General features: G+C 43.6%; 1 protein-coding gene and 1 long non-coding RNA gene across 6 annotated transcripts in view; one reads left to right on the top strand and one right to left on the bottom strand.

The window, feature by feature from the left end:
• Positions 1 to 924: 924 nt before the first annotated feature.
• Positions 925 to 16,036, top strand: part of PLEKHH1 (pleckstrin homology, MyTH4 and FERM domain containing H1) — a 47,448-nt gene continuing 32,336 nt past the window's right edge. For 3 of the 5 annotated variants that reach the window (XM_032445194.1, XM_015864802.2, XM_032445195.1), the window contains exons 1-3: positions 1,042 to 1,147; positions 6,321 to 6,496; positions 11,670 to 11,732. In XM_032445194.1, coding sequence (XP_032301085.1) covers positions 6,356 to 6,496; positions 11,670 to 11,732 — 204 coding nt within the window. In that variant the 5' untranslated portion in view covers positions 1,042 to 1,147; positions 6,321 to 6,355. Of the gene's footprint in view, positions 1,148 to 5,869; positions 6,098 to 6,320; positions 6,497 to 11,669; positions 11,733 to 16,036 lie in introns of those variants that run through there. The other 2 variants (XM_015864798.2, XM_015864800.2) reach the window with 2 other exon arrangements.
• LOC107314946 overlaps positions 1,142 to 16,036 on the bottom strand; it is a 28,967-nt gene continuing 14,072 nt past the window's right edge. Inside the window, exons 5-8 of the long non-coding RNA XR_004307640.1 lie at positions 15,575 to 15,703; positions 10,541 to 10,699; positions 9,181 to 9,324; positions 1,142 to 4,613 (exon numbers count right to left, since the gene is read on the bottom strand). This is a non-coding gene — a long non-coding RNA (uncharacterized LOC107314946). The remainder of the gene's footprint in view (positions 4,614 to 9,180; positions 9,325 to 10,540; positions 10,700 to 15,574; positions 15,704 to 16,036) is intronic.

The following is a 16,036-nucleotide window of genomic DNA, read 5'->3' as shown; positions in this document are numbered from 1 at the left end:
ACATTAGTGCATGCTACGGGTAAAACAGATCACTAAGTGATGTCCCTAACCTTGGAGAGAATATTCTGTGCACTGCCAGCTCCCAGCAGAAACGCTTGTAGCTGTAGGCTGGTGTGTTTGTGCCATTCCATGCAAAGTGGCCCACGTACATTGGGAGGATAGCATCCACTGGCCAGAGATGCAAAGTGGTCCAAGTACATTGGGAGGATAGCATCCACTGGCCAGAGATGCAAAGTGGCCCAAGTACATTGGGAGGATAGCATCCACTGGCCAGAGATGCAAAGTGGCCCAAGTACATTGGGAGGATAGCATCCACTGGCCAGAGATTTCAGGGAAAACAGATATTCTGTTTTCATCTCTCACAACACGGACCCATGTCTTGGGGATGCCTGCAGCTCATGGAGGGGCTCCATCTGGAGACCCGGGCCACACAGCAGAGGAAGGCAGTGAGGTGTTTTGGTGGCCCTGGTGCCAGCACACGTCTTGGCCACCACTGTGTGAGGAGCTTGGAGCAACGGTGGGAGACGGGGCTCAACTCACCCGCAGAACACTGCTGAGCCTCTGGGCTGCAGACGGTTTGGGAGCACTGGCTTTGAAAGCAGAGAGATGACTACAAGGGGAATCCCAGATGCCGATGAGGGCGCTTGCAAGCCGCAGGAGCTCTGCACTGGGTGGGTTCCAGCAACTTTTGCTGTTGCCCTATGGCACAACAAGATGGCCGTCCGGCAGGGGCATCCCCGATGGACGGCCGCGGGGAGCCTGACCCGGGAGTCCCCGGCGGTACCGGCGCGCTCTCAGCACATTCTATGTCAGCGGCAGCTTCCGAGGGCCGTACGAAGGGCAGTCGGTCCCGTCAGGAGCAGAGCGCGGCTGAGGCTGCTCTCCCCGGGTCCGCCCCGTCCCCCGCGGCCGGCTGCCCGCCCCACCTGCCCCGCCGCCGAGTCCGAGAAGGGGTTAAAGCCCGTAGCGGGTGATGTCAGTTCCTGCGCTTCTCGGGAGGGCTGGCTCTGATATTTGAGCCGGTCTCTCCCGCTCGAAGGAGAACGCCGAAGTGTTGAATGGGACAGAAGTCGCACCGGGCACCTGCCTGCGCCCGACGGCGGCTCCGCTGCTGCCCTGCGCCCGAGCGAGCCCCGCGCTAGGCAAGGTGGGTTCGGGAAGTGGCAGCCTGGGCCCCGTCGCTGCCGCAGGGCAACCCTCGGGTGGGGAGAGGGCGGTGGGGGTCCAGCGGGTCCGTCCGCGCGGAGCTGGCGGAGCTGCTCACTTGCAGCTGCGCGGAGCGGGGCTGCGGGCTGGAACGGCGGCTCTGGATGAAGATGCAGTCGGAGATCGGCTATACCTGCGTCCTGCCTTCTGCTCGGGCTTTATGGTAAGCCCCGGTGCGCAGGCCGAGATCTCTGCAGCAGAATGTGAGAGCCGCGAGCCCTCTTCCTGCCTTGTGACATTTCTGATCAAGCCACCTGCGCTCACGGAGGGACACCTTATTTTTTTCCCCTTTGCCAAAAGTTTCCTGGTGTGCAGCAAGCCCTACCTGCATTTTGTCACAATGCTTTCTCCGTGCATTCCAAGCCACTCTCGAGAGTGTGTGGATGAACGGATCCAGTGACCTCGGGGTTATAAAATGTGGGGGTGAAGCTGGCTGGGAGGTGGAAAACAAGGAGCTGAAGTTTTGCCCGCAGCCCATACCACTGCCTGCTGCCTGTTGAAGGCAGTAACACAAGAGGAAATCTCTCTGTCCGGTGTTACCTCTGTCATATTTCTGACAATTCCTTTTTGAACCAAGGTAGTAACAGACCGTGATTTGGCTCTGATGTTCAGGCAGATTCTGGTGCCTTTTTCCAGCAAGTGCTAAGAACTGTGCTCCTTCTGCACTGGGTTACCCATGGCAGCCAAAGGAAGTTATTTCCTTAGCTGCCCAAGCACCTGCATCTGCAGTATGGAAACGGTGCTTTGCTTTTCTCATTGTTTGCATGGAATGAATGAGCTGCAAACACTTCACATGTGTATATATCGTGTATCTGAAAATGTTCATTGTAATCAGTTACCTTGGATTTTTAGAAGGTTTTTCAGGTGAAAATATACTAAGTCAGAAGTGCTGCTGAATCCAATGTAGAACTCAGAACTTCTGAGTTGATTGATTGAATCCAGTCTAGAGACAGAAAATGTTACTTTCTGGTATACATTTTAGCTTCATCAGGATTACACGTTGGGCACTCAAAGTAAATACAATTGCATTTACTTCGGTTATAGCATTTGGAATAAAACTGTCCGTGATGTTCATCAAAACTTTAACATATGGAAGAAGTCAGAACTAGGAGTCTCACATCTGCATTCAGGTTCAATTGATTTTGTTTTCTGCAAGATTCTAAGAACTGAGCATCTCCTGTTACCTTCACTGTAAGCTGTTTGACGCTCAGCACTCTGAAAATCCAGATGTTCTTCAAGAGATGCCTGTATTTAAGAACTGAGTTTTGATGATCTCAGCTTTTCTGAACAGTGTGGCTGCTTTCTGCTTCTCATGTCCCCAGAGAAAGTATCCAGCACCTGAAAGTATATTTCCTGACTTCTTTGTATGCCAGAGGAAAATCAGAATCAGTTTTATATAACCATATAAATATTGTTTATAAAACTGTGCAAATTCTTTATCTGATTCAAAAATCACCAATATCTGAAGAAAAAATATATCCAGAAACTTAGTGGATCAACATGATTAAGAGTTCTCAAGAAATAAATAAACAAATAAAAACACTAAATAAAAATCACATGAGCTCTCACGTCCAATAGCAGGGGTTTTATGTCAGCCTGCTAGATTAAGCTGATACTGGAATTCATAAAGCACAGATTGTCTGCTTCTGTTTTGGAGACAAAGTGGGGAGGAGTGGTATATTTAACAGCAACTGAGAATGCAGAAGTTTGAAGGAAAGTTGTAATTTAGCAGATGAAGATAAGTGTGAGATGGTAGACATTGTTCCAGAGTGATATGATGTATTTCTCTGAAAAGAGAGAAGAAGCTTTAAACCTAATCTCTGGTCTTCTGAAATCATTTGATAGGACGACACTTGGGCAAATTATTAGCAGAAGTTGAGGGAATGGAGATTAATAGAAGAATGATATGTGTAAAGAAATGATGGAAGAGAATGTGACACGGTGCTGAAGGGGGGATGCTGAAAGGTATTTTATTGGAATTTCTCTGCTCTGATAGTGTTGGCTTGTCTGTAGGTGTTGACCACCAGTACAATATGGACATAAAAAGGCAAATGTGATCAGGTGTGATATTCTCTAGAATTGCCTTCACTGAAAGTTTTGGAGAGACTACACACTGCCTTCCAGCTGTGGTTGTGGTCACCTGTGCCTGAAGGGGAGTGAGAAAGACAAAAGTCACCTCTTATATTACTTGCACTGAAGTTGGAATGGGTGCAGAAGGAGGGTGGTAGTTTTTTTATGGATGACTAGAAGAGCTCCTTATCTCTGGCCTTGAAAAATGAAATTTTTAGCTAAGGAGAAGCTTGTGCTATCTATGAATGTACTGAGGGGCAAATATGAGGGAGAGGGAATACAAAACAAAATGAAACACACACTCGCAAAAACAAACAAACAAACAAAAAACCCCAAGTTAGGCTGAAGGGCAATATTTTGCAAGAGTGAACAGACACAAGCTAGTTATGATTACATTTATGCTGGTAATTACAAGGTGGCTCATTAGAGGGGTGAGGTTTTTAGAACAACAGGAATAGCACGAGCAAAAATGCCTGTGCAGTTCTAGGGAACGGTTATGTTCATTTACAAAGGGTTTATGTGAAGCAATTGTCCATAGTGACAGGGAATGAGTTCTACAGACTTGGGATACCTCTTTTAGTCTTGGATTTAGATCTGGGTATTTTGGTTCAGCCATCAGTTTTGGTCTAGCTGAGGAAGTTACTTTTGCTCTGACATAAACTGTGCAGTAAATCAGGTTTGTTGACTATCAGTGGACTTAAACTCTATGAATAAATACTGAAATGCCTTTGTGCCTATATGAAAGAATTCATTTCAGAGCTGAAGCATTACATCCTGAACAGAGGTACCAGTAAAAAGAATTAGTGTTGTAGGATCCTTCCACAACCAGTGCATTTCTTTTGGCTTGAGAATGGCTGATACCTCTAATTGAGACTGAAATCCTACACTCTTGTGAAGTGTGTGAAAGATAGCCTGGTTAAATGCCAAAGAACTAGGGCTAGAGATTCTACCGATGTGCTGGGCTGGACTGTGGAAAAGGCAAGTCTGTACTTCTATAAGCTATTGAGGTACATGTTGAAGAATGCTCATTTTACTTCCTACAATTTTTATTTATTTCCTGCCCTCTCTTCCACCTCCCAACACATTGCCTGGAAAAATTCCTATTACTGAACAAAGCTACCTGTATACAAGGTAACTAACAGCTAATGTTTGTAGCTAAAGGGTATACAATGTGTCTTCCTTTATTCATCTGTGTGGTTGCTGCTCTAAGTGACCTGCTGTGTTATGTATACTGTTATGTACACTTGGGGTAACTTCAAGCTCTCCTACCTGCAAAATATGAGCCAGCTGTGCTGAAGAGCAGATACGACCAGAGGGACATCTGAAGTGTTCTCACCCTACAAAGTCAGATGTACAAGCAGTAAGGCTGAGTGACTTCATCGCTCTTTCCCAAGTCCTGGCCTGTTGCTTTGGCCCCAGTTCAGGGAAACTCTGAGTTTGCCTGTGAGCAGGTGAGAAGTCCCTTTAAGTTTGAGCTTCAGTGTTTAATGAAGCTGATGAACTAATAACTCTTTTGGCTTTGCAAATGTTTGTTCTTGTAGTGTTGCACAGCTTGTTGCTGGGCCGTACACATTCATTTGGTATTATAATGTCTGTGAATACTCAGCCACTCTCATTTTGTTTAAAGGCACTCTTATTATGTACATCTTACATAATCTGTGCCCATTTTAAAATAAAATAAAACTTCTAAATAGGTACTGAATAGGAAAATTGAACAACCACAGGTTTTTCCACTTCATGGAGTTACAATTTGATGTCTACAACATCTTCAGTTTTGCCTTCAGACATAGCTTCTTCCTAGCTGGGATCCACCTCTTTGTTTTAATGAAGTGCTTGTTTAGATACTCTTGTTCTTGTTGTGCAACTTTGTTTCTTCTGATTTTTTGTTTATCCCAGTCTGTAGGCAGGTCCTTTTGCAACATCCTCAGATATGCCAAAATGGTGGAGAGGAGTCCTGCCCAGACCTGGGACTGTTCAAAGTTAGAAAGGTTTATTTTATGATATGACAAAAACTGGATGCCAGCTGGCTGGCAAGGAGAGCATAGATCTTACAAAGCAGAGAACCTCTAGCTCCTCCTTAGGCCTTGAGTCCAGCTCTGTTGTCAGTGCTGAGCAGCATGTGCATTGCCTTACATTTTCCAGAGAGCTGGACTTGAAAAGTCATTCTGAAAGTTAGAGCTGATAGGACAGCTCACTGTTGTTTTCAAATGGGAAGAGTAATTCTTGAGGTTAACTAAGAACCGGATGCAATCTGTGGACAGTGTTACCTCATATGTCACATCCTCTTAACTGTTCACATGATGTAAGACACTAGGTGTCTCAGATTGGTGATGAATGTATGATCTGAGTTCTATTTTAAAAGTTTTACTGACTTGAGTGTTTGCAACCACACTGGTGTGAAGAAGGCAGGAGGGAAACTTAACTTTTCATAGGAAAAGGCTAAACAGGGCTGTAAGGATGGCAAGATGGTTGTTTGTGGAATTTACAGTATGATGCACTAGTAAATTATTTACTCAGTCTAAAGGTAAAAGTTTATTTGAATATTTATCTGTTACCCATTAATGGCTGCCTTTTGTGTGATTAAATGCTTGAGTATGCTCATCTGTAATATATGTAGCTGCATGCAGCTGTGCTGCTTTTTCATTTTCTAGATTTACACCCTCTTCCAAATGTAGTTGTATCTGTGGAAGATATCACTGCTCCCTGGAGTTCATCCCTGCTCATCAGCTAGAAACCATCATTCTCTTCCCACTGAGAAAGTGATGAGGGCAAGTTCTCCCAATTTCACTGTACATCCTGACTATTAGCAAGGTCAAAGCAGGTTGGTGTACTGTCATATGATCAATTTATCCATGACAGCAGTAAGAATATAAACTTCTAGTAGAGGGCATGTCTATAACTTGGAATAGTACCACTTCATAGTCTGCTTGTGGAAGAAATCACCCTTGTTCCCAGTCCTACTGACTAAACTGAGGAAGACTAGGCCCAAGGAATGAAAAGTTTTCCAGTTTAAAACGCATTTTTTTCCCCCTTCTTTTCTCTAGGATTTTTAAAGTACCACAGGAGGTATCCCAGGTGGATGAATAACTTCACAATGGCTGAACTCACAGAGGAGAATGGCAGCTGTATGGACTGGCAAAAGCGATGCCTTGTGTTGGAATCCCAGCTCTTCAAATTCCGCTTGCAGGCAAGCAAAATCCGAGAGCTGCTAGCTGAGAAGGTGAGACAGTGGTGACTTTGGTTTCATTCTGAATTGTAATATGAAAGCGAAAAATCTCTAAATACTGAACTATCAAGCATAGTCCTACCTGCAGTAGAAATCTCTTTCTGATTTGTAGTATCTCATTTAGCTTTTCTTATCACATGAGGTACGTGGATGTTGCTAGAGTGGTATAAAATGGTGTTAGTGAAAATAAGAACGTGGCCTTGTTTGTTGGAAAATCACCAGATATTCTGACTACTGGAAAACACCAACACCACAATAGCAAGATTCTGGACCTCTAATGCTCAAGGCAGCTACAGAGTAAAGATGGATTATTTTAATTTACAGCAGTGGGATTGAATCTGGCCACAGAAAAGCTTACAAGATAAAAAATTATACTGTAAGACTGGACAGTGATACATGTATTGCCATAATGTTAGAATAATATTGAATAACCAGTTAAAATATCCTGGAGATGCTGAAGATCAAAACTGATATGCTTCTGAAGATCAGGATATTAGAAACTTACAGAGTATCTGGTTCTGAGGCAACTTCTACTAAACTCTTTGAAGTGCTTTATATGAAGTTGCCTGCCATCTTAGGGGAGGGGACTAGCAAAGATTAAAGATTTTGGTAAAGGTATTTTTGGTGGGGTTTTTATTTGTTTTGTTTATTTGTTTTTGTCTGATTGTTTCCACCAGGGTGTATATTTTCTTTACCTCAAAATAGTTTACATTTCAATTTGAATTCAAGCTTATTCATTAAGCTCTAATTTGCACATTGTCCAAGTTTGTAATTCACTGTGGAGTTCCTTGTTTCAAAATGTGGCTTACAATATTTCAGTCCAGTTAAAGATTATTCAGCCATTCAATCACTGTTGTTAAAGTAAGTACCATTTCTTTCCATCATACTTTGCTAATAAAGTTGAAATCTTTGTGACTGAATGCAGTTTACTTGGAACTCTTTTAAGTTATCCCTGATGATAGACGTGTTCTAACTCACTTTTGCTACATTTTGGGTTATTTAACTTCTTTGTGCCTGTCTTTGTTTGTTAGATCATTTGTTTGTTGATGTTTTAAAATGACAATTACTTCAGAGGGGAGTGATTTTTATTGTTGCTTTCAGTCTAATTACATTTCCACTACTGCTTTATGTGCCACATTGATTCCACCTCTAGTGCTGTTTTAAGAAATGATGCAATTCTAGCACCCTGTCCATCTTTAAAATATAGATTTGGAGGTGGACATTAGATACTGTTTACCTTTGAGAACATTAAGAGTAGTCATAAAGTTGATTTAGACAAAAGAGTGTAAGAATCATGTATGGATGTGGCACAGGTCTGGTAAAGACCCCTGTGATGTACAGCACTCCACAGACTCCATAATGCAGGAGAGGTAGCCATGTGTTTTGCTAATTCTTGACTAACCCCCAGAACAGAGATAAACCCATCTATCAATATTTTGGAGAGGAGATTTGCCATGCTCTTGGAGTGTCTGTTTAGAGATGTCTGTGAGCCACAGCAGAGAACAGAACTGTAATCAGCTGTATGGGGCTGCTCAAGAAAGGGGCCCCATGACAATTAATCCAGCCATTTGGTTAAAATGACATTCTCTCTGTTAAAATTAAGGATCTGCTTGGTTCAGCAATCAGGTTACTCTGTAACTACCTGTACAGCATGCTGGTAGACTCACTTGGAGGGTCAAAGAGCTAGCAGGTTTGCAGTTCCCTACTGTGAATGTTATAAGGGAAGGGGAGAGCACCAGGGAATGTGGGTCAGCCCATGTCCTCTCCTGACACAGGTGGACTCAAGGCCTTAGAGCAGGTGCTCAAGCATGTGATGCTCAGGCTGAACACAGTTGTTGGCAAGTCTCCTGTGTCTCAGGTTCCCAACTGTTCTGCAATTACTTCCTCAGACACTTTTCCCTACAGGATCCATAGTATGCCATGGTTCCTGTCCACACTTCATCCTTCTCCTCAGATAGGCAGTGATGCAGAACCCTAAACGATGCACATATTGTGCCTTATAATGCAAATTCCAGGGACTTCTATCATATTCTACAGAAACTGTGATTCTGTATATAATTGTGTCCATCTGTGAGAATGAAGAGATACAGACAATATTGAAATTGTACTGCATTTCTTATAGAGTTTTGAGGGAAGGTAGAGAATCTCAAGAAATGGACACCATTTGAAACTGTGTGGCCAACTCACGGTGCCCCTGAGAGCCCCTGATATGGTTTGTAGCAATGGAATAATTTTTTTCTTGAAGTCAAACACAGTTTTGTCAGGGAAAGCTACTGATTGAAAGCTTGGAAACCTGATTCCCATCTTTAAATCATTCTTTAACTAATTTTTGGACTTCGAGGCAGATTTTACCATTTTAACTCAAAAAACTAAATAAAAAATCACTGATGTAGTACAATGCACGCTAACATTTTAAATCCTTCAGATTCTTAAAATCCGCTTAGACTAAATAGTCTAGATCACAGTTCAGAACAAGAAGAATTTAAAACCCAGCAGTTTAACTGCCAACACTGCAGTTCACATGGCATGAACTCCCACGTCAGTAACCTGGGCTCAGCTTCCCAGCAGCAGTTCTTGGGTTGGCTCACTCCTGGCTGCAGGTCAGCATGCCAAGGTGCCCCAGAATGATGCCCAGCCAGCACGCTGCTATCCCCCTGCACTCCCCTAGCATGCAATACCTCTGGATGATTATTTGGTGCAGCCATCATCAGGGATCCGGTGTCTCCAGAATCATCCAGCTATTTCCACTCTGGCTTCTCTGCTGGTGAGTGACACTGCAAGCTGTTGTCTTGGCAGCACAATGACCTGGTTACAAGTGAGCTCTTGAAAAAAAACAAGAGGAAATTGAGGCTGAGACATGCATGAACTTTTTTCTCCTTAGTTTTATTTTGCATGTAATAGGCAGTCAGGAGAGGGAAAGCCTATTGAATGGCAAATAGGAGGATCTTTTGCAGCTCTTAGAAGGGCCATCTGGCTAACTTTAATCAGCCTCTGTATTACTTCAATAAAAATGAACACTTTAAAAGACTCTTTTGTCTCATGCAACAAGGGCCATCCAACTGCGCCTGTTTCTCTCTTCATACAAGCTAAAATTTGGGAGAAGAGTTACTTGGATTTGGTTTGCCACTAATTTTTTTTGTATGTGAACTGGGTCAAGTTACTTAGTAGTATTTGTCAAATTATAAAGCATTTTGAATGAAAGAACCCATGCAAATACCAAGTATTATTATTAGTTCATTGAGGGATTTGAAAGAGCCTAAGAAGCACGGATGTATTAAAATTTAACATTCTCCAGTGAGATAGTTGACATCAGGGATGGGTGAAGTAATCATTCTGTGACTACAAGAAATGCAGTGGTTATTTAACAGTTCATAGTAGGACAACTTAACAATGTAGTAGAGGAAGTTAAGAAAAGCGCAAGTTCAGTTAAGGTTACAGAGGGGATTAGGGTGACAGGATGTAATTGATTTGCCTGGAACTTAGCCAGATCATCTTGATTGCACAAGAAGTTTCATAACTCTTTAGTGATCAGGAATGGTCCCAGCACACTTAATTCTTTTTATCCTGATCAAGAACAAGGACAACTACTAATGAAAAACAAACTGTCTTGAGGCTGGGACAATCAGGTATTTTTCTTTCAGCCAAAGCAATTCTGCCTTTTTAAAATAACTTTAGTCTTCCATGGGGATCTCCTATTGTGAAGGATCCAGCTGTTCATCTAAGAGAATAGCCTTTGGGAAAAAGCCTAGAGATTCATCTAAACTGTGTTGAGAACGTACACCCCCCTGCTCCCCCCCCCCCCCCCCATCAGTTCAAAAGAAAACTAGCTGAAACTGGCTTAGAAGCTACTGTCAGAAACAGTCTTTGCTTTCTAAAGTGTATCATGCTTCCAGTTTGCAAATGTCTTTTGCCAGCTCATTTTGCTACTACTTGTCTATGGCAATTGCTATTCCAAGACTGACAGAAAAATGACTTGGGAGACCACTTCTGCTAATAGGCAGAAACTTGTGCCCACACAACTGCTGTAACATTAGTTACCTAGATGTCCGCTTCTACCAGGTCTCTCAGATACACTGTCTTTGCCATGACTTTGGCTGTCTGGGCAATCTTTTGTGGCATCTCTCTTCTCTGCCAAGGAAGTGTCCTCAATGATTTGGAGATTAAGCTCCATGAACTGTGCTGTCCTTGACTGCTATACTGAAAAAAAAATATATAAAATCAGATAGGTACTATGCTACATATATGGCTCTTTCTAACCTTTGTGGTGTGTGTTTATTTGTCATGGCTTTTTTTAGTTACACAATCATTGATGTGTCTACGTACATATAATTCTGATATATTTTTCAGTAGGTGTCAGTTTGCTCTTATGATCAACATATGAGGAGGAGTCTTGTTGCCATCTAAAGAATGGGAAATAAAAACATAGGAATACTGACATCTGCCTTCAGGGTGATCAACTCAAAATGAATGAAGGTCCCTTTCCAAAAGTGTTGATTTTGTTCTAATAGTATCCAACTTGACTTCCTGGCTCCAGTGCTTTATCCAGAGTCATAAAATATATCAAAGAGAAGTTCAGATTCCCTTATAGTCTGTTACAGTAGAGGCAATGCTCAGATTAAGTACTATTAGTTTGCAGAGTTCTTTAAAATGAAGAGAAGCATAGGAAAACTAAGAACATTCATAATCTTATCAGATATAAACCTGGCATATTTTTGAAGCCAAACCAAAATATTCACTAGTTATAAAGGGACATAGTAGAGAACCTGCTGTGAGACTCCCAAGATGTGATTCTTTTCTTAATCATCATAAATTTGAGATGAAAACAGGAAAAAAAAAAATGGTGAACAGTAGAAGTGTTCTTGCAGGAACAGCCTATGGCATGTAAATTGTAGAGATGAGGTCAAGAATTTGGGACTATTTTCTTGACCCATGTAATGAATGATGAAGTTTGCTAATGAGGAAAAAGTTCCAGTAAATTCAGATTGGGCAGATGACTGGAAAAGGTCAAAGGTTTTTTCCCCTGTTCAGGGCTGACCAGTTAACCCACGAGATGCCAAAGATCTGTGACCTACCCAAGGAATTGAACATTTAAAGTCTAACAAATTAATCTCTGTTTGATGATTATTTCTTCTTTCCCTTCTGTCTTACTTCTTTTCTGGCTCTGAAGATGCAAGAATTGGAACAGAGAGTGATAGAAGCAGAGCAAAGAGCTGAGGATGCAGAGAAACAGGTAAGATACTCTCTTATGTTGCTCTGGTGCAAGCTCAGTAGGAACTTGCTCTAAACTCCTTCCAGTTTAGCATACAGGTAGCACCTCATAACACTGTGCTTTACAAGGGAAAACTGATTTATCATGGTGAATGAATACACAGTCTGCACTGAAAGGAGTATTGTAACACAAGTCAGGAAGGGCCAAATGACTTGGGCTCCTGCATCCCTGCATGCAACAGCTGAAGGGAGGCTTTGAAGTGAAGCAGCTCCCTCCAGCTGGTCAAAAACTGCAGGCCTAAGCATAGTCAGAGATTAAAGCATAGAACTAAGAACCATCCAAGATAGTTGAGAATGGCTGTCAAAAAGCATTTCAGTAGTGAAGGAATGAATAGACCGTTGTAAGTTGTAAGTTGTAAGTTGTAAGATCCAGCGATCATGCCCTGGTTGAGTTTGTGATCTCAAGCGATGTGGGCCTGGCAAAGAGCAGGACCAGGATGCGTTCAACTTTTAGAAGAGCAGACTTCAGAAGCTACTTCAAATGGAATGCTGGCCAAGATCCCCTGGGCAGCGCTGGACCCTCAAAGATAAGGACGTGAGGAGAGCTGCGCTACTGTTCAGGCATGCCCTCCTAGGGCTGCACAACACGAGGTACCCTCATTCCCTGATTAAGAAAGTGGCCGGAGAGGTTAGAAACCGGCATGGCTCAGCAAGAACCTGCTAAGAGAACTGAGGGTGAAAGAAAGGGTGGTACAAGCTCTGGAATACAAGGCTGTGTCACCCGGGAAAGTATACAGAGGATGCCGTCACGAACTTGCAGATGATGGGAATCAAGGAAAGCACAAGGCAGCAGGCAGAACTGAACTTGCGAGGGATGTGAAAAAACAAAGAAAAACCCTTCTAAGGTTACATTGCCAGAAGCGAGAGGCAAATGGGCTTGGCCTACTCTGGTAAAATTTAAAGGAGAAAATGGCTGTCAACCAGATGAAGAGAAAAGCTGAAGGTGCTGAAATGAGTTCTTCACCTCGGATCTATTCGACTGGTGGCAGGGATTCTAGTCTTTTTTCACGTCCCTAGTCTTGCACCCCATTACCTCATGTGGGGACGCAGGAGGTAAATCCCTCCCCACTTAGGGATTAGAAGCAAGTCCGAGAGAGCCTCCTTAGGACTGAAGTGGTCTATAGTCTATTGGGGCCCAGATGGCGTTGACATCCCAGGGTCTGAAGGAGCTGGCTGATGGTGGTTGGCTGAGCCGCTCTCCATCATTATTTGAGACAGTCGTGGTCTGTCAGGTGAGGTCCCGGATGATGTGAGGGAAGGGTCTACGTGCACTCCATTTAGCAAAGAAGGGGAGCGAGGAACGACCCCGGGTAACTAAGGCCGTGAGTCCTCACCTCTGGTGGCCGCTCGGGAAGATTTATGTTAACAGATCCTCCTGACAACATGCTTGATCACAAAAAGAACAGCATCGTGATCGAGACAGCCAGCATGGCTTCACCAGGGGAAGGTCATGCTTAACATAATCTTTTGGTTCCTCTATGATGGAAGTTGAACGGCCGTTGGTGGATGAGGGGAGGCGACCGATGTCATATTACTGGACCTGAGCAAGGCCTTTGACATGGTCCCCCATCACCCTCCTCATCCTCAAATTGGAGGGAGGTGGATTTGATGGCGTGGAACAACTAGTTGGAAAGAATTGGTTAAAAGGCCGCAGACAGAGGGGTGGTGGTCAATGGCTCTATGTCTCAGGTGGAGGCCGGTACACGCAGCAGGCGCGCGTCCCTCAAGGGTCTGTTCTTGGTGACGGTGCTCTTTAACATCTTTCATTAATAGACATCGATGAGGGAATGGAGTGCACGCCTTCAGCAAGTTTGCTGATGACAACCAAGCTTGGTGTGCAGTCGATACGGTGGAGGGAACAGATGCCATTTCATGAGGGACCCTTGACAGGCTGGAAAGCTGGGCTCGGGGAAGAACCTAATGAGGTTCAAACGGCAAAGTGCAAGGGTTTGCACTTGGGGCCGAGAAGACCCAGGCACCTGTACAGGCTGGGAGGAGCTGTCCATGTGAGAGCAGCTCGGCTTGAAAAAGACCTAGGGGTCCTGATAGATTGAGAAACTAAACATAGCCAGCAGCTGCGCCTCTGGCAGCAGGAAAGCAAACGGGATCCTGGCTCCATCAGGAGTAGGGGTGGTCAGCAGGATAGGGAGGTGATGCGTTCCCTCTCTTACTCCTGTCTCTTGTGAGGCCCCACATCTGGAGTACTGTGTCAGGTGTGGAGTCCTCAGTACAAAAAGATATTGGAGATATTTGGAAAGGGTCCAGAGAGAGGGCCGACAAGATGATCAGGGGCTGCGAGCACCCCTATGAGGAACAGGCTTGAGGGGTTGCGTTTGTTCAGCTGGAGAAGAGAAGGTTGCGAGGTGACTATTGCAGCTTCAATCCTGAGGAATACTTACTCCGGAGGGGAGTAATCTTTCGAAGGGCCTGAATAATAGCATAGGACTAGTAGGAAATATGGTTTTAGTTAAGGATGGGAAGAATTTCGTGGATGTTAGGGAGAAAGTTTCTTTACATGAAGGTGTGGTTAGGTCCTGGAACGGCTGACCCAGTTGAGGTTGTGGATTGCCCCGTGCCTTGGAAGTGTTCAAGACCAGGTTGGACGGGGCCCTGGGCAACCTGATCTAGTAAATGTGTATGTTTGGTGGCCCTGCTAGGCAGGGGGGTTGGAGCTACATGATCCTTGAGGTCCCTTCCAACCCGGGTGATTCTGTGATTCTGTGATTCTGTAAGTGCTGGAAAACACTGCCTCAGAACTAGGAACTTCCGTCTGTAAAACATAGACTTGCAAACCTCCATCAGTTTTGTATCAATGGTGAGATTTCTTAATTCTGACCAACATAAATCTAGGAAAGCTATTAATTTCATCCTCTTGGCCTCTATGCTAGATCAGCAATCATCAACCAAGAATTGTTCATGAGAGTAATATCAGTTAGTCTGCACATAAAAACATAGATGAAAGAGGTAATGTTGACTGTTACTGCACTAACAGGAAATGTAGCTAACACTGCAGTCCAGTAAAGGAGGTTTTATACTAGGTAACAGCTCAATGACAGGAATGGCATCCATGATATAAGAAGATGCAATAACACTGAGAAGCACACGTAGGGAAAGTCAAACCCAGGTTAGAGAATGAGCAAAACAGTATTTGACTAGGAAGGTGTAGAAGGGGTACCCTAACATAAATGAAAGTTCTGCAGCTTTGTATAGGGTAGGTCCCAAAGACCAGCAATCTTCAAAGCTGTATAGTCTGCCTTTCTAGCAACCTCGGTCCCATATAGAGAGAAATGTTGCTAGACACATGCTTTGCTGCTGCCTAGCAGCCAGAAGATACTACAGAATAAGGAGTAGAGTCATTCCCTTAGCTAACAAATGTATTTCTAATGAATGAGAAGCAGCTTACAAATGAGAGAGCTCTGCATCAAGTATAAAATCCCTTGTTTTGTTTCACTCCAGGATTCTGAGGGATTGGATTTGTTAATTCAATGGACTCCTTGGAGCTGCCAAACTCAATTAAAGAAAACACATACTTGCAGCCCCCACTCCGAGCCTCTAGCATAAAGTCAACTTTTGGTCATCAGAGAGAAGGGGCCATCTCTTTTTACTATAATCACCCTAAACTCTAATGAAAACACATGTGACTCAGCAGGCTTAGTTTTCTGGCTCAGATATTGAGTGTCTACCTTTCTTACTCAGAATGAGGAAGTGCCATTGTGCTTCTCTGCTTAACACAGAGAGACAGAAGAACAAAACACAGCTGCAAGTATGAGGGGCAGTCTGTTCAACAGAGCATGAGTAACTTACTTGCACAGTCTCTGTGAAGTGCCCAGATCATTGCTCATCTTCTGCCTTCCTGGTTCCAAACTCAGGACATATTAACAGTTCTTGGAACAGATTCAGTCTGTCTGGGATGTAATGGAGCCAGATATCTTCCTGTTGTTAAATACCACATTTGAATTAAGCTGACAGAAATCCATTCACTTTTAGAATGGAAGACTTATAATCCATTTTGAAGAAAGTGAAGTTTTCAGAACCGATTAAAGATTTACAAGGCTCCAGCAGCAGCTAAATTTTAAAGTATTGAAACCTGTCAGTAGATTCTCAACAGTCCTGTTCTCAACAGGAGAATCACCAAGTGTTGGCACTCATAGGAACTCAAGAACAAGCAGATCTCTAAAAATACACCTACCAGATTGCCAGAAGTTACCAAAACAGCATCTTAAGATGGAGATCATATAGAGAAGTATTTTCAGGATGTTCTGGTGT

The sequence above is a fragment of the Coturnix japonica genome, chromosome 5 (assembly GCF_001577835.2).
Source record: "Coturnix japonica isolate 7356 chromosome 5, Coturnix japonica 2.1, whole genome shotgun sequence".
NCBI classification, from domain to species: domain Eukaryota; kingdom Metazoa; phylum Chordata; class Aves; order Galliformes; family Phasianidae; genus Coturnix; species Coturnix japonica.
The sequence above is the reverse complement of the archived record's forward strand: the minus strand, read 5'-3'. Positions and strand labels throughout refer to the sequence as shown.